This window comes from Enhydra lutris, unplaced genomic scaffold, assembly GCF_002288905.1.
Source record: "Enhydra lutris kenyoni isolate GAN:26980312 unplaced genomic scaffold, ASM228890v2 scaffoldscaffold86, whole genome shotgun sequence".
In the NCBI taxonomy this organism is placed as follows: Eukaryota; Metazoa; Chordata; class Mammalia; order Carnivora; family Mustelidae; genus Enhydra; species Enhydra lutris.
The window spans coordinates 3,032,320-3,054,017 of NW_019154170.1; the positions used below are offsets into that span (position 1 = coordinate 3,032,320).

At 60.1% G+C, this 21,698-nt stretch overlaps 1 protein-coding gene across 3 annotated transcripts in view; it reads left to right on the plus strand.

The window, feature by feature from the left end:
* The window catches only part of LOC111161689 (dipeptidyl peptidase 9), a 37,992-nt gene that overhangs the window by 5,500 nt on the left and 10,794 nt on the right, over positions 1–21,698 (plus strand). For all 3 annotated transcript variants that reach the window (XM_022525499.1, XM_022525500.1, XM_022525501.1), the window contains 11 exons: positions 1,697–1,950; positions 6,097–6,209; positions 7,267–7,440; positions 7,524–7,692; positions 8,448–8,561; positions 11,214–11,342; positions 12,442–12,503; positions 14,194–14,294; positions 15,756–15,933; positions 16,104–16,266; positions 19,668–19,747. In XM_022525499.1, coding sequence (XP_022381207.1) covers positions 1,697–1,950; positions 6,097–6,209; positions 7,267–7,440; positions 7,524–7,692; positions 8,448–8,561; positions 11,214–11,342; positions 12,442–12,503; positions 14,194–14,294; positions 15,756–15,933; positions 16,104–16,266; positions 19,668–19,747 — 1,537 coding nt within the window. The remainder of the gene's footprint in view (positions 1–1,696; positions 1,951–6,096; positions 6,210–7,266; positions 7,441–7,523; positions 7,693–8,447; positions 8,562–11,213; positions 11,343–12,441; positions 12,504–14,193; positions 14,295–15,755; positions 15,934–16,103; positions 16,267–19,667; positions 19,748–21,698) is intronic.

Consider the following 21,698-nt stretch of genomic DNA (forward strand, 5'->3'; position numbering starts at 1 on the left):
GGCCCTGAAAGCTCCAGTGACCTGTGATTTGTGTCTTCAAAGCCACCGTAGGAAGTACTGGACTGAATGTGCTTTTTCGTGGCTGGGAGGCAAGAAGCCCCGGCTTGCTCTGCTGCCCACACCCCAGCCTTGGCTGGGTCACGGAGGTTGGAGCAAGGGAGGCATTCCCGCCTCTCCTCTGATATAGGGTCGGCCTGGAAAGGGGACTCTGAAAATCGTCCCACAGAGGCCATGCTCAGAAGTGTCTCTCTCCTGCTCCCTCTCGTGGTAGCAGACCGGGGTCTTTCTCCTGTGATGGTGACTCTGGGCCGGGGTTGGGGGGGGCGGTGGCGGACTCTTCCTGGCAGGGGTCCAGGCCTTCTGGGAACTGGAGGGCACCCGTGTGAAGGGGGGCACAGCTCTGCCTGGTGCCTCTCTAAAAGCCCTTGACTTGTGCTGTCCCTGCCCAGGGTCTGGCAGTAGCAACTCCCACTTCCAGCCAGGGAACCCCAAACTCTACCCGCCAAGCAAAGCTGCTAATCCTGGAACACGAGGAGACCCATTCCGTGGCCATGGAGGAAAGGGAGGCCGCCCTGCTCACTTTGGCCTCACTGGAGACCCAGCTCTTCCAGAACCGGGTCACCGGCTGTGTTTAGATTTCCCTAAGACAAATATTTGCCTGGCCAGGCCAGTCCGGTCAAGAAATGTGCTCAGCAGCAAGGGTGGGAGAAGGGAGGGAGGGCGCCTTGGTCCCTGCTGCTCAGGGCGCTGGAGGAGAGAGGGGCATGACATCCATCCCCTCACCTGGGTTCGCGTATTCCCTGCTCATGGCTACCTGTTTCCCTGAGCCCCTCCGGTGCAGCATGAGAGTTTGCCGTGCCGGACCCCCAGTGGGCTGGCGCGGGTGACAGGCTTTACCGGTCAATTCTTTATGCTCAGTCTTCTGCACGTGAGTGTTTCCCAGCAGGCTCAATGCAAGAGGGCCCTTCCACGGCCCTCTGTGGAATGCCTGCTGGGCCAGGCCCTCGTGCGGACTTTGGGGACACTCCTGTGAATGGGACAAGAGATCACCAACCAACCATTATGACAAATGCCCTGAGGGCAGGGGTAACAGAGTTGGGGTGCGATGTGTGAAAGACGATGGGAGAGACCAGCTTTGGCACAGGTGGTCTTCAGAGGTTTCTGAGGACCCGAGAGATGTTTACCCTGAGATCTGATTAGAAGTTAGTCAAGCAAAGAGAGGAGAAAAGTGTTTTGGGCAGAAGTGGCACACGCAAAGGCCCTGGGGTAGGAAGGGGTCTGCCCTGGTTGCGGAGCAGAGGCAAGGCTGTTTTGGCTGGAGGACTAATAAAGGGGGTTGAGGTTTGAGAGGCTGGCAGGGGTCAGAGGGCAGAGAGCCTTGAAGCCCGTGACAAGGACTGGTTTTTACCCCAGGGGCCGTGGTAAAACCGAGGAAGAACTTTAAGCGATGGGATCAGATTTGCATTGAATGTGTTGGGTCTGTTACAATCAGAGGTGACTGTGGCTTGGATCTTAGAAGCGTTTGTGGTCGCTGGAAAGAGACAGAATAATTTGGGACATATTTAGGGGGGCTGGGCAAGTGGTACACGGGTGGGGCTTGTCTTGGGCGGGTGGCCAGGAGTGTCTGATGAAGGGCCAGCTCGTAAGCGAAACTTGCGTATCACCCTCTTCCCACCCTGTCCCTTCCTGCTTCTAGCTTCTCGGTGAATTCTGAGGGGACAGAGAGGATGGCCACCGGGGCACCGGTGTCTGACCGGGGTGACACAGTCGAGATGGAGGACCCGGCATCCCGCTTCCAGGTGCAGAAGCACTCGTGGGATGGGCTCCGGAACATCATCCACGGCAGCCGCAAGAACTCGGGCCTCATCGTCAACAAGGCCCCGCATGACTTCCAGTTCGTGCAGAAGACAGACGAGTCGAGCCCGCACTCCCACCGCCTCTACTACCTAGGTAAGCCCTCCGTTTACGGTGAAGATCTGGTGCAGGGCGCCCGCGGGGTCAGGTGTGAGGGGAGCAGAGCAGGGGCTGGCCCACTGTCGCAGCAGTGCTGTGGTTAGGCCTTGGATGTGGCTCTGAGCCCCTGAGGTTGTCTCTGGTTCCAGCCGGCTGGGCCGGGCCAGTGAACGACTCCTAGCGGTGGGGTCACCAGTAAGTCCAGTGTGCACTCGCCATGGGCCGGGGTGCTAAGAGGGGCCCTGAGGCTCAAAGAAGGGTGCCATGGTTGTGTCCTGTGCATGCTGCGAGCTAATAACAGAGGGTGGCCGGCCATGTGGTGGCCACCCCGCCCTATATGCTGGCACAAGCACACAGACTGCTAGTGACGTCCTCGCTGGGCGTGTGCCCTGGCCGCTGACATCCTTGTCAGGTGTGTGCCCCAGCTGCAGCCCTTCGCACACCACCTGTGATCATTGGCGGGTTTGTGTTCCCCGCCAGCCGGGTAAGAGCTTCAGGGCACCAAGGAGGCCTCGCGCTGGCCTGGCTCCCGGCAGGGTTCGGGTGAGGGGTGGCACACTGTCGTGAATGCAGCTTCCTCTGCCCGGGGCCGACCTCGGCTGAGGGCACCGGCAGTGACCGCCATGGGTGTCTCCCGGCTCTCCCCTTCCTGGAGTGGACGCAGCCCCTCTTCTTAGGGAGGCATGTGGAGGCCACACGGTGGTCTGGTGGGCGCGGAGTTTGGAAAGGAGGGATCTAGAACAGGGCTCAGCGAGTGAGGCTGTCCAGGCGTTGTGTGGCCCCCAGAGTCGAAAACGCACATGTTACAGGAAAGGGCTTGCCTGCTCTGGCCTGGGAGCCGCCCACGGGGCGGGTTTCACACGTCATTACCTGAGGGGGCGTGGCTCCCGGGGTCACACGGGGCCAGGTCTCGTGGGCTGCAATGGCTGCTGCTTCTGTGCTGGAGACCGGGAGCCCAAAATCAGTTTGTCGGGGCCCAAATCAAGGCATGTGGAAGCCACACCGTGCTCCCTCCAGGGGCTGGGGGACAATCGGTCCCTTGCCACTTCTGAGCTCTGGAGGCTCCCGCACTCCTTGGCCCGTGGCTGCACTGCTGTCGCCTTGGCCGCTGGGCTCTGAAAGCCCCAGCTCCCTTCTGGGGACTCGTGACCCTCAGGCCCAGCTGGGTCGTCCAGGCCGCTCTGCCCAGCTCAGACCCTCCGCTTCATCCCATCTGCGGGGTCCCTCTTGCCGCAGGATGTAACGTGGTCACAGGTTCTGGCGATGAGGACTGGAGCACTCGGGGGCTGTTGTGGAGCCAACCGCAGAGCTGCCGAAAGGGGCAGAAGCCCTCTGAGAGGTTGAGCCACTGGGGGCACCTCACAGGAAGGACACGGGGGGTGCCAGGGAGCCCCCAACCCGGGCCTTGTGTCCTGGCCCCGAGAACCTTGGAGCCGCGTGGGGCCCAGGCATCGGCTCGGTACATGCTCCCCTCCACACTCGGCCCTTGCTGCCTGCTTGTCTGCTGCGCGGCTGCAGCCACCGGCAGAGACGGATGAGCTCCTTCCCAACGTTGCGGGGAGGGAGCCGATGGGTTCCGCGTCGAGCGGACTGTCTGTAGTCCATGTGCGCGCGGGGGGGGGGGGGGTTGGGGCGATTGGGTCCCCGCAGATTGCGGGAGGCCTGCCACACTGGGTGCAGGCAGCTCGAGACGAGGGCTGTGGGCTTGGCTGAGACCCCAGAACCTTCCTAGGACATCTTGGAGCCATCCTGCCTCTTTCAGGTGACATTGGTCACCCGTCTGTGTCCCTCAGTACCTTCAGAGTGCCCTGAGGGGCGCAGCCTGCCCCCTGTGCTGCCCCTGGCAGCCCCTGCCTCCTCAGCAGGCACCGGCTCGCCGTTCTGTGTGGAGCCGGCCGGCCCAGGCTCTGGGAAGGCTCGTCCAGGCATGTGCGATGAAGTCCAATGCAAAGGAAATGAACTGAGGACTTCCGTCGCCAGGAAGATGGGATGGTGGTGGCTCCCCTGCTCCACGTGGGTCAGCTAGTCCCCCTGCAAATGGTGTCTCGTGTAGGACAGAGGGCTCAGGGACAGCTTGGGGAGTCCCTGAGAAGGAAGAGAGGCCTCCCGTGTCCTTGTGACCTAGAGGAGAGCCTGGGTGCAGCGTGAGTCATGTGTGCATCAGGCTGGTTCCCGAGGCCACAGTGCACGGTGACGGAAATGTGCTTGTATGGCCCCGGGCCACCTGCCACCCCGGTGGCTGTTGGGGGCCGGGACCCTGTCGGGCGGGGCCAGCAGAAGTCAGATCCGAGGTTTGTACACCCAGCGTCACCGTTACGACACACGGAATGTGCTGGCATGTGCCATTTGGTGCCATCACTTATTAAGCCACTGGGCAGAGGCAGTGGCTTCGATGTCCTTGGCAAGGCCGCACTGTTGACTTCCTGTTTGGACAGTTCTGGCTCTCCCTGAGAGCCCCGGGGGCAGGGGGTGTCCAGAGCTCCTGCTGCCGGTTGCCGACGGCCAGCTGCTGCCTCCCAGCCTTGCACGCTGCTCCGGGACCACTCTCTCTCATGAGGTCTGATTCACGGGCCCTAAAGCTCACTCTTTTTAAAAGCGGACTACTCAGTGGTTTTTCTTACCGTCACCACTGCCTAATTCCAGAACATTCCATCACCCCAGAAAGAGACCTGGGACCCGTGAGGCATCGCCCCCCTCCCCCTGCCCGTCTCCTGCAACCATGAGTCCACGTCCTGCCTCCCTGGAGTTGCCTGTTCTGGGCAGTGCACACAAACGGGGTCCCGCAGCACATGATCCTCGTCCCCACTAGTCGTGCGCACTGGAGAGGGAAGGACGCCTCGTGGGCGGCCTGGATGGGTGGCATCACGCACCTGCGCCTCCAGCTGGGGATGGGGGAAGGGAACCATCCAGTGTCTGGGGCGCCTCGACGGGGGATTGCGAGCATTGCTCACCCACACGTCTGCGTAACCTCTGCATCTTCCCTGAATCGGTTTCCAAAGGAAGTTGTATTGATCTTGTACCTTCCCTTCAATACGTTCTGTCTCCGATTATACTTCACGTGCCAGTTGTGTCAGGAGTGGGGATGCCACGCGGCACCGCGTGGAGGAGCTGCCCGTCGAGCTCACCGTCACGGGAGCAGACGTCATCAGTCAGGCTCTGGACCTGGGGGCACCGAGCTTGGGACTTCCCCAGCCCCCACTTGGGAGCGCGAGAGCATGGGCGAGGTGGCGGTCCTGAAGAGAGGCTGGCCTCATGTGGCCTTCCTCCCGTTCCTGTTCACCGTGAACGACAGCCCTCCGTCCTCCGTCATCTCCCTCGAGTCAGCAACGCTACCAGCTGGGAAATGGGCCGCCTTTTATTTGCCACTAAGGATACGACAGCACCTGTGTCAACAAGACACACCTGAGAGAGGGAGGACCGAGAGACACGGCCACTTACTGGCGAAGTAGGCCCAGGCCTCTCCCGAGTGACCCGTCTCGGGCACCGTGTGTGACTCTCGGGCACCGTGTGACGGCGTTGTTCCCTGCTCGCTGCATTCGTGCAGAATCTTTGCTAGGCAGCTCCTGTCCTCGTGTCCGAGGTCGGGTCAGGTCCGTGGGTGGTGTCTGGGGACATCTGTGGTTTTCCCCACAGAGGTGCACCCGATGAGGCGCGGGTGGGTCTGGAGGGACTGCTCGGCGCCCCCCGGAGAGCACCCCACCCTGCGGCCGTGGAGAGAGGCACTGGTCAGACGCACGTTTCCCAGCTCCCCAGTGCGCGCGTGCTGTCCGTCTAACCTGCGCCGGCTCTCGGCCCCCACAAAAGCCTTTCACGGAGGAGGACACCCGAGACCGCAGCCTCGCCTTGAGAGCCCGGGTCCACGGGCCCCGCTTCTCTTCTCTGGCACACTGCTGCCTCAGTAACTCCGCACGGGGTCCTCAAGCAGACGTCTCAGAGGCAAAAGACCCCTCACTGTCACGAACATACTTGCACCTGGGGTCGGAAGGTCGTGGGGAGGGCTGTGCCGCCGGGACGCACCAGAGGAGGTCGAAGCGGAACCAGCTGGGCCCAGCCATGGGGAACCAGGGCCCTGGCCCAAGACCCTCTTCTTGTCCTGGGCAAGGTCCCCCATTCTGGTTTTTCTCCCCCCACCCCCTCCCCAAGGGATGCCTTACGGCAGCCGCGAGAACTCGCTCCTCTACTCAGAGATTCCCAGGAAGGTCCGGAAAGAGGCCCTGCTGCTCCTGTCCTGGAAGCAGATGCTGGATCACTTCCAGGTGAGCCGCCCTAGGCCCCGCCTGTCGTTTCCACGGGCCTTGTGGGGGACAGTCTGCCTGGCAGTTGGGGCGGGGGGTGCTGCCTGATGGCCGGGGCAGACTCCTCCCAGCACGCCGCAGGCCCAGAGCGGGCACTCCCATAAGTGCTCTTACCAGAAGCATCTCTTCCTTTTCCAGGCCTCACCAAAGACTGAGGTCCTTTAACTGGGATAATAATTAACATCATCCGCAGTTGGCTGGCTTGGGGGGGTGGGGAGATGGCTGGGGAGTGCTGCGGCCGGCTTTGTGTCCAGGGAGGTTGACTTCTTTCTGGTTGGGAAAGCAGCGTGATGGCCCGGGGTGGTGGGCGGGCGGAGGCGCAGTCTGGGTTTCTCTGCGCCCGTGTGGCAGCTCTCACTCGTGCTGTCCCTGGTCCGCCCCAGGCCGGCCAAGCACGGGCTCATCGTGCTCCGGCTTCTGCTTTTCAGAGACGCGTTTCTGGGCGTCAGCGTTCCTTGCGCCTCCCCATCGTGTTCAAATTCTCAGGGAGGCTGCGTGGTGTCCGCAGTAGTCTATCTCCCTAGGCCCCCCAGGCTTAGGTGTATCGGGGGAGCAGGTGGTCCTGGATTTGCCCTGCTCCCCGCATGCAGAGAGCAGGAACGGGTGCCGGTGGGTGGGTTCACCGCAAGTTCTGGCTGGACAGGATGGTGATGTGGGCAGGAGGGAGTGGGTCTGTGGGCTTGGCACTGGGGACCAGGAAACAGTACCCCTTGGGTAGCCCTCCGTGCCGGTGGGTGGGGAGAGCTCTGTCTGTCTTGGAGAGGCTCTGGGGACAGACGTGGGCAGAGGAATCCTAGAGATGGGCCCAGAGAGGAAGAAGTCTCCAGTGCGCCCAGAAGTCGGTCTGCCTCGTCACCCCACGCCTGCTGCGTGCCCTCGTGGCCTCCGGGTTTGGGCCCTCTCTGGTGTGAACCGCAGGCAGATTGGCAGACTCCTCCCAGGAATGCCCTGGCCAGAGGATCTACGGCCAGGATGCTGGGTCCCTGGCTGACGCAGTGCTGTCCCTGTGTGTCCCCAGGCCACGCCCCACCACGGGGTCTACTCTCGGGAGGAGGAGCTCCTTCGGGAGCGGAAGCGCCTGGGGGTCTTCGGCATCACTTCCTACGACTTCCACAGCGAGAGCGGCCTCTTCCTCTTCCAGGCCAGCAACAGCCTCTTCCACTGCCGGGACGGGGGCAAGAACGGCTTCATGGTGAGCCCTGGCCACTGGCCGTGGGCGGGGTCAGGGGGCTGGGCAACCTCCTGTTCCCCTGAGCCAGCCCTCTGTGTCCCCAGGTGTCCCCCATGAAGCCCCTGGAAATCAAGACCCAATGCACCGGGCCCCGGATGGACCCTAAGATCTGCCCTGCCGACCCCGCCTTCTTCTCCTTCATCAACAGCAATGACCTGTGGGTGGCCAACATCGAGACAGGCGAGGAGCGGCGGCTGACCTTCTGCCACAGAGGTGAGGCCAGGAGTGGGGGGGCACGCTCCTGGCCAGGGTGGGGGAGGTGTCGGGGACCCAGAGCACCCGTGTGGATGGCTGTCATGGCCACCGGCACAGCTCCTAGAGCGGCCCCCGTTCCCATCCATCATCCCCGTGCCCCAAGCAGCATGAACCCTGCCAGCCTGGTTCGCCCGCCTGTGTGGTCCTGCTGCGGCCCTCTCTGGCCCCACGGGAAGCCCGCCTGCTTGGCTTGTGGCTTCCTCTGGCGCAGTCAGTCCCAGTGGCCTGTGGCCCCCACCAGGCGCTTTTTCTGCCTCTCTGCTCATGCGGGCCCTCCCGCCTCCTCCCTCCCGTTTGATGCCGCCCGGTCCGGCTCAGACCTCACGTGCTCCCTGGATTTTCCCCTCACCCCATGCTCCCCAGGAGTGACCTCATCCTCCAGCACACATGTGTGGGGTTCTGCGCTGGCTGTGGCCTCCAGTCACGTGGCCCCCGTCCTGCCCCCACAGCCCCAGCATCCTCTCTCTAAACCAAAGCTGCTCAGCCCAGGCAGCTTGGACACTGGTCACGTCCAGAGACAACGTTAGCTGTCCCAGCTGGTTGAGGATGCTTCTGGTATGGAGCAGGTGGGGGCTGGGGATGCAGGTCAACCCCTCAGAGCGGCTGACGCCCTCACCTGTAGGATGTTCTGGCCCCCAGTGTCCACAGTGCTTGGGGGCAAAGGCCTGCTCTGCTCTATGTTCCTTACCCCATGCGGCTCCCTCCCCGTGCAGGCTCGCCCAGCGTCCTTGATGACCCCAGGTCTGCAGGCGTGGCCACTTTTGTCATCCAGGAAGAATTCGACCGGTTCACTGGCTACTGGTGGTGCCCTGCGGCCTCCTGGGAGGGTAGGCACCTACTTCCCTGTCTGCCTGCTTCTCTGTTCTCTGCTCTTGTCGCCTAAAATAAACCTTAGCTGCCTTCCTAGCAGTGTTAGCGTCCCAGGCCATTTGCCCTGCTCTGATCGGACCCCACGGCCCCGAGTGGCTCATCACCTTGGGATAGGATTTGACATTTGAATCTGGGGGCATTGCAGTCTGCACACGGGGGACTAGCATGTAACTGTCCCTGAGGCATGGATGGGCCACCCTAGGTTTAAATTAGTTCTACATGGACAGACCCTTCGGTTGTTTCGAGGTTTTGGTTTTTCTTTTGCTTTGTGTTCTAAACAGCGCCACAATGAACATCTTGGTATATCTCTCCTGACCTTCTGGGAGCTTCTCAGTGGTTCTTAACCAGGCACACAGTTCTGCTCCCAGGAGATGCTGGGTGGCGTCTGGGGACCTTTGTCATTGTCCCGCCAGGGGCTGTGTGTTTCGAGTAGAGAGGGCCCGGGGCTGCTGTTCAGCGTCCTACAGTGGCCAGCTCAGCCCTGCCCATCGAGACTGACCTGGGCCCCGATGTCAGCTGCGCCGTGGATCCCAGATCCCACCAGTGAGAGAGGTCCAGCAGTGAGAGAGCTGAGCCCAAGCTGCACGCAGCCTCAGTCTTGATGGGTTTTGCCAGCAGCTTCTGGAGGAAGCCAGATCACAGGTCCTAGTGTCTCTCTTTCTCTGTCCACGCACTGTAGGGCTGTCTCGCTACTGGTATTCAGTCAAGCAAGACCCATCTTCTGAGGGTGGGGGACCTGTTTCTGGGATGTGTGCCAGTAGCGTCAGACCCGGGTGTGCTGCTGATTGACTTCTCCGTGGCCTTGGAGCCTCAGGGAGGTTCAGCGGGGTGCACGGCCGTGACAGAGCCCTGTCCGCCACACTCTGCTGCCCTGGGTCCAGCTCACCTCATCCTTACACTGACTGAAAAGGAAGACTTCATAGTCCTAAGCGTCAGTAGAAGCAAGATTCTGAATCCTGTGCTGGAAAGCAGCCACCAGCACGCAAAGTGAAGTCGGCTCCCAGGAAAAGGAGGGGTCGCTGGCATCAGAGAGGCACCAGAGGTGCTCAGAGACCGCAGGGAGCCAGGCGGGCTCGCCGCTAACGGGGCCAACGCCATGCCCTCTCCTTCCGCCCGGCCCGCGGTTGTCACGCGCCTCTGTGGCCTGTGTCTCTGGAACAAGGGCCCAGCGCTTGGTCATTCAGCCTGTGACTCCCTGCGGGCCGGAAGCCTGGTACTGCTTTCTCCTGGGCAGTGAGACGAGGGCACTGGCCGAGAGCAGGCTGTCTCCCTCGTGCTCCTGTCACCAGGGCCATCCGGGCCACTGTGGCGTGTTGAGCAGCGTCCCTGGCCTCTACCTGACATGTCACTTGAGTTCAACGTCCTGTGACAACCATGCAGGACGGCCCCTAGCTGAGATCCACTGGCCTCGATGGTCTCACAGGTCCTCTCTCTGCTCTGCTGGCGGAGCTCAAAAACGCTTTTGAGGGAGCCCCCCAAATGCTACAGCCATCAGCCCCCCCGGCCTGTCCCTCTGCCAGACCCCACAGCCACGGTCACCCCCATCTCTCTTACGTGGAGGAGCAGGGCTTTTCTTAGGCCACGGCAGCACAAGAGTGCCTGAACTTGAGGGCCAGGAATCCTCCCTGTGGTGTGGACAAAGAAGTCCTGGGTGCTGGCTTTGAGCGGCTCTTCCCAAACCACGCATCCTCAGGCCAGCCCTGCAGCCCCTCTGGGGCTCCACTGGGTGGGGCCGGGCCACTGGTTCTGGAGGCATCGCTGGTCCACCCGTCGGGAGTCGTAGGTGAGGGTACCGGAAACTGTAGACGGGGACCCTTTGCCGCAGCCTCGGAAAGAATGGCCACGGGCTCCCTCCCCGTGACGTCAGCTCCCAGGCCCGCATTCCAGTCGGAGCTGTCACCACCCGGTGATTCATGCGCTTCTTGCATGATTTTGATCCTAAGCCTCTGGAACTGTGCCCCACGTGCTGCCCTGCGTGGGCCGCGGGAGCAAAGCCCCACAGCTGGGCTAGCTCAGCAGCAGCCTTTACTGTCGCGGTCCTGGAGGCGGGGGCTGGGAGTCAGGGCATAGGCAGGGCCAGCTGCTCCGGAGGCCGCCCTGCTTGGCGAGCACATGGCTGTCTTCTCCCCGCGTCCCTACATGCTGGTCCCTCTGCATGTGTGTCTGTGGCCTCATCCCTTGTTACGAGGTCACCAGTCCCGTTGGTTCAGGGCCATCCTGACGACCTCATCTTAACTTGGTCACCTCTCTAAAGCCCTGTCCCCCAGTCCAGCCCCATTCTGAGGTTCTGGGGGCTCCCAGCGCAGGACTTCAGTGCAGACGTGGTTCAGCCTTTAAGACCTCTGTAGGGCCACCTCCCATGACACTGTGTGCTGGTACCGGCTCCCTTGTCATCCCCCTTGTCAGGGTCAGGAAATGGGCTCCTGGAGGAGATGTGACAGGGGTTATGGTCTAGTAAGCCGGGGACCCGGGGTCCTAGCCCTAAACCTCATGGTCTCGGTCTGGGCCCTGCTGTGGTGGAGCTGAGCAGCCCCAGGGTGGAAGAGAAGGGCGGGAAGCGGCAGCCACGGTGCGGGGCACCCCCAGCAGCCTCTGCTACCCCTTCCCAGGTTCAGATGGTGGCAAGACGCTCCGGATCCTGTACGAGGAGGTTGATGAGTCCGAGGTGGAGATCATCCACGTGCCTTCACCCGCACTAGAAGAAAGGAAGACAGACTCCTACCGATACCCCAGGACAGGTGAGGGCGCGGGGCAGCGGTCTGAGCCTCGCAGAGGAGGCATGCCCCGACTGGGATGCCCCACGGGACCCAGAGAAGCAGGCAGGGGTCGAGAACGATGGCAGGACCAGGGCCACGATGGATGGTACCTGCTCTCTCCCTCAGGGCTCAGGAGACTGGGGTGGGGGGGGGGGGGCGTGGTGCAGGCCCCATCCAAGGTCATGTCAGACCCTTGTCACATCCTGAGAACACAGATTCAAGTCTGCCCTGTTTCTCAACAGGCCAAAAATCTCGATTTCTCCAGGAAACAGCCTACCCCTTAAACATTCTTTGAATTCTTTAAAAATACTTAGTGATTTGCACACAGCACGCACACAGGCCAGGTTCAGGTTGGTTTTGACCTCCCTGGAAGCATGTGGCAAGCACTTGTTACGTGTTGTGCCTGATAGAGCCTTCCAGTGGCGTCTGCAACCCCTGCTGTAAGTGGGAGACAGCAGCTTCCCAGTGCTCCCTCCCACCACGGGGCCGACGGGAGAGCTGACACTCAGACGCCCCCGGCCAGGTGCTGGGGCTTTGCAGGCCAGACTTGGGACTGGCCGCAGAAACATCTGGAGCCTGGTCCCAGCACATCTCTGGAAAGTGCCGTTTGGTCATCCCAACCAGTCAGTCACCTGCCTCCCGACAGCTCGTGGGGGACAGGCCACATTACTGCATCATTGATGGTTCTGTTGTGGTTGTGTCCTGTCTCGGCCACCGACTGTCAAGCTCTCCGAGGCAGGGAGGCGTGCTCCTTATGTCCCTGTCCCCGCACTACCCACCTTCCCCACCCCTGCATAGGCTCATGTTCTTAAAGTGGGAAAGACAGTTGTCACAGCGCTATTGGGAACAAGGTCCAGGTCCAAAGTCTGAGGGGCCTGCCTGAGGGACTTTGTGCCTGGACGAGAGGGGTGACTCATGCACCCACGTAGGGACCTTTGGATACCCAGTCCCTCTCTACCCCTCCCTTCCATATGGGCTTTGTGGCCTTGCTGGGGCACCGCCCTGCACCTCCACCCCAGATACCTGCTCTGAGCCCTTGAGGGTGACGCCTGGCGGACTCACCTCCCTCTCATTTCTGCAGGCAGCAAGAATCCCAAGATCGCCTTGAAGCTGGCCGAGTTTCAGACTGATGGCCGGGGCAAGGTGAGAGTGGCCAGGGTGCCCAGGAGAAGCTTCTGGGTCGAGGAGAGGAGGGGCTGGGGGAGGTGTTGGACATGGGTGGACAGTTGGGCGGCATCAGCAAGGCCACTACTCCCTTTCTGAGGGCAGGTACTCTCTGTGGCCAACTGAACCCGACAAGGCACTGCCTGAGCCTCGGTCTCAGGAGCGGTGAGCCCGGCCTCCCCCGTCTCCACGCGAGGTGGCCGTGCTGATGAGCTCCTTTGAGCAGAAGGTCCCGTGAGGGTTTCCAGAACAGAGAGCTCCATTGGGTGGTCATGTGGGGGACTCGACCTCCGACCCGGCCATTCCCCCACCCACTCCCCAGTGTTTGGGCAGATCCTCACGTAGAACTTGATGGGACCTGTCAGTGCTCCGTGCACTTCTCCCTGTCACCTGGGGTCAGGACAAGTGTCCACCCAGGGAGCACTTGGTCAGGACCACACAGCCTGGAGGGCTGGAGAGGCCATGACCGTGAAGGATGCGGGGCCTGGAAAGGGAAACATCCCGACACCAGCGTTTAGAGCACGCAGACAAGCTGAGGACATTCTTGCACATTTTTGTCAGAATGACTTCTGTTTTTTTTTTTTTAATGATTTTATTTATTTATTTGACAGACAGAGATCACAAGTAGGCAGAGAGGCAGGGAGAGAGAGAGGAGGAAGCAGGCTCCCCGCTGAACAGAGAGCCCGAAGCAGGGCTCGATCCCAAGACCCTGGGATCATGACCTGAGCTGAAGGCAGACACTTAACCCACTGAGCCACCCAGGCGCCCCATCAGAATGACTCCTCGTGTGAGGTTTCAGAACAAACCGGAAGCTACCCTTATTTTCATGATTTGGTTTTAGAATGATGCGGCCCTAACCCAACCCTTCCTCCACTCTTTCCCCGAACGTTCTGGCAGATGGGACACACACCTGACACCAGCTGGCTTGGTGGAACCTCTCCCAGCTCTTGCAGGGGGTGCCTGGCCAGGCAGGCGAGCTGGGTCCTGAGGTGGGCGTGGCTGGTGCCCCCTGGAGACCAGGCGCTGGGAGGATGCGGGGGCAGGGGCCACACTGAGGCCCTGCCTGCCTTTCTCCCCTAGGCCCTCTGGAGGCCATGCCCCCCACCCCGCGCCTCCAGGAAGCTGCAGTGTCTGCAGGTCCCTGTCACCGAGGGCTGCCCGCCTCCGTGGTCACAGTCCAGACCAGAACCCCTTTGGTTCCAGCCCACCAGCTGTGGTAACCGAGTACCGCGTCCTGGGGGCTTAAACAACAAAAATGTACGGTCTCCCAGCTCTGGAGGCTGAAAGTCTGATAAGGTGATGTGGACAGGGCTGGTTCCTCCTGAGGCGGTGAGGGAGAGGCTGTTCTCAGCCTCTCTCCTTGCCTTGTAGACGGCCGCCTTCTCTCTGCAGGAGCCATCACTGCCTGTGCGGCCCCGGAGCCCACACCTCCCCCTTATAAAACAGAGACCACCCCTTTTTTGGGATTGGGGCCACCCTATTATGGTACCACTTAGACTGATGGCTGTGGCAATCACCCTCTTTCGGAATCCGGCACAATTTGGAGGCGCCAGGAGTCAGGATTCCGACACGGGTTCGGGGGACACCGTGTCCGCTCCGGAAGTGCCCGCGTCCGTCTGGGCAGCGTGTGGGCAGGTCAGAGTGTGACCCGACTCTGCTTGCCCTTTAGATCGTGGCCACGCAGGAGAAGGAGCTGGTGCAGCCGTTCAGCACGCTCTTCCCCAGGGTGGAGTACATCGCCAGGGCCGGGTGGACCCGGGACGGCAAGTAGTGAGTGTCGCCGGCAGGGCACGGAGGGTTCTCCCTGCCGCTCATGTGGTGACCGTCCTGCCATGGCGAGGACACGTCTCTCTGAACAGGGCCGCAGACCGCTGCCCGCGGCCCCATCCGGCCCATGCCTGGTTATCGGCGCATGAGCCGAGAACAGCTTTTGTGCTTCTGAATGAACGGGGTAAAAAAAAAAAAATCCGAAGGCAGAGAGCATTTCATCGCACATGAAAGGGATATGAACAGCACGTTTCAGTGCCCATAAATCAGGTTTTCTGGGCACGTGGTCACACTCCTTTGTGTACGGATCGTTTGCAGTGGCTTTCACGCTCCGTCAGCGGGGCTGGCTGTTGCCCGAGAAAGCGCGTGGCCCAGAGAGCGGAGCTGTCCGCCCGCTGGCCCTTTGCTAGACAGAGTGCGCTCCTCCGGCCGGATGCGTGGCTCAGAGCCTGGACGGAGGCTCCACGCCCTTGGCAGGCTGCAGGCTCTCGTGGGCGCACACGTCCCCATGGCGTCCCTTGCCGCCGTGGTCTCTGTTGCTGTTTTTTCACGCCGGGGTCCAGGTTTCCTACCTGCGGGACTAACAGGCCGCCGTTGCAAACCTGTCCATTTACAGATGGAAAGAGCACAGAAAACGGTTTTTCAAAGTTCTTTCTGTTCCAAAGCAGCTTTTTTTTTTTTTTTAAGATTTTATTTATTTATTTGACAGACAGAGATCACAGTAGGCAGAGAGGCAGGCAGAGAGAGAGGGGAAGCAGGCTCCCCGCTGAGCAGAGAGCCCGTTGGGGGCTCAATCCCAGGACCCTGAGACCATGACCTGAGACAAAGGCAGAGGCTTAACCCACTGAGCCACCCAGGCGCCCCTACCAAAGCAGCTGTTCTGAGGGTAGAACATAATGACAAAGGAGCTCCGGATTTTTTTAAGCAATCTACACCAGCACGGGCTCGACGTCCTGACCCCGAGATCGAGAGCCACCCTCTCCACCGGCCGAGCCAGCCAGCTAGCTGCCCGAACCCCAACCAACAGGATTTTTTTTAAGTTGATGTTCGCTTCCATCTCAGGTCCTTAAAGATTCATGTTATTCAACAGAATAAACAATTTATTTCCCCCAAAGAGAAAGAACGAAAGAACATTGTTCGTTCGGAGCAAAACGGGCAGTAAAGAACCATGTACGTGGCAGAAATTGGCAGACGTTTTTGAAATGCTGCTCTAAGGTCTGACGACGCGGCATGTTTCCAGAGTACTCGGGTTATAGAGCCCCGTCACCCCCAGGTTCCCCTGAGGGCATGTACTGGCCAGGAAACCTTTGTGTGCTACGGGCTCACTAGGTCAAGGACACAGTACGTTGGCAAAGGAGGAATGGCTCTGGGCCCACATTAAGTTTGGGGAGGGAGGTGTCTGTCACCCAGCTTCCCCCTGCCGGGCCCTGAGGCCTTCACCGTCTCTCCCTCTTGCTCTCTCAGCGCCTGGGCTATGTTCCTGGATCGGCCCCAGCAGCGGCTTCAGCTTGTCCTGCTGCCCCCGGCCCTGTTCATCCCCGTTACCGAGAACGCGGAGGAGCGGTTGGCCTTCGCCAGAGCAGTGCCCAGGAATGTCCAGCCTCACATCGTGTATGAGGAGGTCACCGATGTGTGGATCAACGTAAGGGTGGGAGCTGCCGGGTGTGCACCCCGCCCGGGCCCCCAGATCCCCAGTGGAGCAGGGCTGGGGCAGGCGGGGGTCCCTGGGGGGCCGGGTTTGTCCTCTACACGAGACCAGCCAACTCTCAGAGCCCCACCTTCTCATGCCTCTTCTCTCTCCTTCCCGGACAGGTTCATGACATCTTCTATCCCTTCCCCCAGTCAGAGGGAGAGGATGAGCTCTGCTTCATTCGTGCCAACGAGTGCAAGACTGGCTTCTGCCACTTGTACAAGGTCACCGCCATCTTAAAGCCCAGTGGCTACGACTGGAGTGAGCCTCTCAGCCCTGGGGAAGGTGAGCAAAGCCTGACTAACACCATCGCTCACCCAGGCAGCCGTCTGTGGCTCAGGGCACTGCTTACTCACTGATCCCACCCTGTGACCAGTTCCAGGAGGGAGGGGCAGGATGAGGAAAAAGCCTGCCTTTTCCGAACATCCCTCATGGCCTGGCGAGGTTATTAGAGGCAACCGTTCATTCAGTCAGTGTTATCTGTGATCTGTGTAGCACCTGCTACGCACCAGGCCCATCTCGCACCAGGGGTTAGCACACCACTGCCGCGGATCAAATCCGGCCCACCATTTATTTTTGTAAATAAAGTTTTATTGGCTCATGGTCACGCTCATTCTTTTACAGAGTGTCTGTGGCTGATATCATGCCTCAATGACAGAGTTGAGTAGTGTGACAGCAGTGTGACATCTAGCTTGCAAAGCTGAAGATGTTGGCTATCTGGCCCTTTATAGAGAATGTGGCCAATCCCTGCTCTAGGTGCCAGGGGTGTGATTACACAGAGAGAAAGGAAAATCCTTGCTCTTACAGAGCTCTCTAGTGGAAGACATGGGCAAGAATCCAAAAACAGTTGAGAGTAATGAGCGTGGTGGCAGGTGCAGCAGGACAAGAGGCTGGAGAGTGAGGGGCCTTCTTTCTAGGAGGAGAGGTCAGGGGACATCTGTGGATAGTGTGTTATGAAGCAGAGACCTGGAACAGGTGGCAGAGGCAGCTCCACAGATCATTCCAGGTTGAAGGCACAGCCTGTGCAAAGGTCCTGGGGCAGTAGCTGCCTGACGTGTTGGAAGAGCTGAGAAGAGACCATTGTGGCTGGAGCAGAGTGAGTGAGGGGGAGAGACGGAGGAGGGGAGGGCAGAGAGGGGACGGGGCAGCTGGTGTGGGGTGTCGGGGGCCTCAGGAAGGACTTGGGCTTTTACCATTGATCTTATATTAGTTTAAAGCCATCCCTAGGGTTGCCGTGTGGGGTGCAGCTGAGGGGCAAGGAGAGGTGACAGGGATGGGTCATGGCAGCAGGCTGGACTGACGCAGGTGGATTTGATGCTGGATGAACTTTGACCGCCGAGTCACTGCGGCGTGGTGGTGGATCGGGTGGAGACAGAGAGAAGGAGGAAAGACTCAGGTGCCTGAAGGGATTTTGGAGGGTCAGTGTGAGACAGGAAGACCTGGGAGGGACAGTTTTAGGAGAGAAACGTCTAGTTGGGGCTTGGACATGTTCACATGGCAATGCCCAGAAGTGGCCGTGCTGCGCGGGTGGGTCCACTTGCCCAAAGTTCCGGGGAGCAGACGCATGTGCAGTGGGCGTGTGGGCGTCCTCACACAGACGGCGTCTCGGCCTTGGGACAGGACGGAGCAACAAAAGGCCAGGTCTGGGCAGGGAAGCAGTGTGGGCTGCGAGCCAGCCCAGGGCCCCTCAGGCTCTCCCCCACGAGCGCTATGGACCCCGGGCCAGCTTGTCCTCAGTGGGAGCGTCCTGGGCTCTGAGCAGTACTCCCTGACCCCCACCCACTCAGTGCCAGGAGCACTCAGGATCATGACAGCCCCAGATGTCCCCAGACATTGCCCTGTGTCCCCTGGGGCCAGATCTCCCCAGGGGAGCCCCACAGTTCAGAGGCAGCCCGCCAACAAGCCTGAGGCAGTGCCACACGGGGCACGGAGAGCGCAAGGTGTCAGGGGAGCCGAGCCAGGGGCAGGAACAGGCAAAGCCACAAGCTGATAGGGGTCGAGTAAGACAGGGACAGAAGAGCGACTGCCCTCTCAGGGTGTTGCCACCGCTGTCACCTGGGGTGTACTGCAGTCGGCACAGGCTGGCTAGGCCATCTCCAAGGCGGCTTTTTCTGTGGCTCTCCGGTATTGTGCTTTCCCGTTTGTCTGTCTGACTTGGCCGGACCACCTGATTTTACCTCGGGAGACCTCACTGGGTGCATCCTCGTCGCAGCCTCTGTGGCCGCGGGCTGGAGCTCGTGGCAGGTGCCCCTCCGGCCTCTGTAGTGGGCTCCCCAGGTTTCCCACCTGCCCTCGCCGCTTGCACTTCCCGGCAGGTGGCTCAGGCCTGCTAGGTGCCAACTGGATGGCTGAGAAGGCGAGACCTTGGTCACTTTGGACCAAAAGGCATGAGTTCGTTAGAGGTGCCATGGGCGGGCCTGGGGGAGGAGGAGGAGGGTCAGGAGCCTGGAGGACCGGCAAGACACGGGAACAGCACCGGCAGGAGCGGTGTGTCCGGGTCGCACGGGGTGTCCTTTGCAGCGGAGGCCCCCTTGAGAGAGAGAGAGAGAGAGAGAGCCAAGCGGGCATGGTGGGCAGCCCCTCCACAGAGAGGTGCCGGCTTGTACCCGGAGGGCTGAGGGACCGTGGCCGCAAGCGGGGAGTGCCCCGGGTCCTCCCAGTGGGGCAGGGGGACGGAGCAGAAGCAGGGCTCTTAACGGTAGTCCCCTGCGGCTCTGCTACCCCTGCCCCTTCTGTAGACGCCACCGAGAACGGCCCCGATAAGATTTGAATGAGCGCCCTCCCCAGAGGGCTAGAGCTGGACCGATCCAGAGAAGATGAGCGGGGCCTCTGTGCGAGGGCGACAAGCAAACTGGCGAAGCTTTCCAGGTTAAAAACAAAAGATCTGGATGAGTGACCGGTCAGCCGTGTCCGGCCTCCATGGGAGTGAGGGACACAGGAGGAGTTTTTTCTCCCTCCCAGACCCAGCTGTCCAGAATGAAACAGCCACCACTCGTAAACTGTCTCAATAAATTTGGAATGTGTGCCAGCAGGCTTCCCGTAATTATTTACCTGGCGGAAATTCAGAAGTGAGATCTACCCCCAAAAATCCAAAAAGTATGTCATAAGAACTCAGCCGAGGCTTTGCTTAGCCAATGTGGGTTTTTTTTTTAATTTGTTTGTTTTTAAAGATTTTTTTAATTTGTTAGAGAAAGCGCGCGTGCACAAGCGGGGAGTGGCAGAGGGCGAAGCAGACTCCCAGAGGGAGAAGCAGGGAGCCGGATGTGATCCTGACCTGAGCCGAAGGCAGACGCTTAACCCACTGAGCCACCCAGGCACCCCTCAGCCATAGTGGTTTTAACCAAGATCTGGTTCTCCACAGTCCAGACTTGTGCTGAGAGGTCACAGGTCGCAAGCCCTGAAGTTGATGGTTTGGCCTCTGCGGGGTTCTAATACTCGTGCTTCCAATACGAACACAGCTGTCTGGTTTTCCCTGGGAGATGCCGGAATGTGCACACAGCCTCCGTGGCGGGTCCCTGCTCTGTCCCATGGCTGGGGCTCAGCCAGCTCACTCTCGTCTCCCACGTGGCCCGGCTTGCACGGGCCTCTGGGACAAGTTCGCTCAGGTGGAATTTGACCTCAGGGCCTTTGAGTCCCCTTCACGCCTGCCTGGGGCCCCCTTCACCTCTTCCTTTCCTTACTTCCAGATGAATTTAAATGCCCCATCAAGGAGGAGATCGCGCTGACTAGCGGTGAATGGGAGGTTTTGGCAAGGCACGGCTCCAAGGTACCAGAATGTCTTTGCAACCCTCCCCGCCTGCCCCGCACGCACGCTTGTGCGCGCACACGTGCATAGACACGTGCGTACGCTCGCTCCAGCTTCCCTGCAGACCTGTGTGCCTGTGGCTTTTCTCCTCCCTCCTGGCTGTGCCTGCCTCCTGCTCTGCTCCACTCAGCTCCGTCCACTGCTCCAGCACACCCAGGGCCACAGGGCTCTGGCCAGCTGGAGACAAGCCCAGTCCGGGATGTGGGGGCTCCTCTGTGCACCTGCTGCATTCCCGTAGCCTTTTCCTGCTCCGTGAAATCACCTCTCCCTGGGAGAGCAGTTGATGAGACACTTTGCCTACCGTGGGATTGTCCTGTGGCATCCAGCGGGCCCTGCCCCAGTGTCTGTCCCTGGGAGGTTTGGGGACAAAGACGCAGCTGAAGAGACCAGTGGTGTACCTTCCACTCGCCCAAGTGAACGAGCATAAAAACGTGGCAAGACTTGCCTCTGACGAGAGCTTCTTCACCAGGGTCTAGTTCTACAAAATTCCAAATTTTATGGCGTGAGCTCTTAATCAGATTTCCCGGATCCCTACCTCACACCAGCATAAATGCCTCCTGGACCAGAGACAGACATGAGAGACGTTAGCATGCATCCAGGCATGCGTTTGTCCCAGAGCTGCTCGTGCAGGGAAAATAGTGGTCAGTACACACTTGAGTGAGCCCACCAGGAGGGACAGCGGTAGGTCCAGGTGGCACACCTGACTCAGACCAGAAGCAAGATGTCAGATCTCACACTCACCTCCCGTATGTGAGGCGAGTTGGAGGTTAGGGTACCAGAAGGTTGAAGGTTGCCTCCTCGTTCGCTCTGCTCTGGTGGATTCTTGCTAAGAGGCGCCCCGCAACCCCAGTCCCTCCCGCTCAGGACTGCGCACATCGAGGCGTCCTGTGGGGACTGTGGGGTGGCAAGAGCCTCCCCGGCCCCATTCATCCCAGCTGTGACAGCCACAGATGTCCCCAGATGTTGCTATGTGTCCCCGGGAGAGGAGGGGGCAGGACTGCCCTGATGAGGACCCTGCTTTAAAGTAACCCAAAGCCCCCAGCATAGCGTCTGGTAGACCTGCCAGCTGGAATTTTCCCCTTTTGCCACCCCGTAGGCCTTGCGGGCCTTGCATGCCTGGGTTTTTCCCAGACGGTTAAAAAGAAGAAGAAGCTGTGGCAGCTTATTTTTATTTTTATTACTAACTGACATCTCGCGGACACCAGAGCAGCATGTTCAAGGTTACAGAGGGAAAGCCCGGCCTCTCACACCCCTCCAGAGGCCGTGCGCACCGGCAGGGCACGGGTCTGAGCCGACTGCACTATTTGGGGGCCTCGGGGGTGGGGGAGAGCCAGGCGCCCGGGAGCGCCCCCTTCCGTGTGTGCATCTTCTCCCGTGGTCCTGGTGACAAAACTGGCCGGTGACTGCGCACGGCTAGGGGTTTTCCAGAGACATGCTCTGTTTCTAGAAAACCTGCATTTATTTGAAAAGGACGGCAACAAAGGATACATCAGTGTCTGCTGCACAAACTGAACCATTCGAAGTAACCCGACATTCGGGATCCTCTCACTCCCCACCCCACCCAGGCTCCCGAAGCTTCATCCCCTCGGAGGTGGCCGACCGCGGCAAAAACCCCAGCGGAGCGTTTCTGTGTGCGCACATGTCCACGAGACGTTAGGGTTTTTTGTTTTGTTCTTTAAAGACTTACTTAAGCCATCTCTGCACCCGGCATGGGCTCGAACCCACAACCCCAAGATCGAGAGTGGCACATTGCTCTGACTGAGCCACGCGCCCCTCCACAGGACATTGTTTTGGAGGAGTTGAGGTGTTTTTGTTTTCTTTAAGAATATATGGTTTTATGTGGCTGCAGAGAAGTGTGCCAGCATTTTGAAACCCATCTGTCATTTTGGACATTCAAGTCATCGTCCTTTTT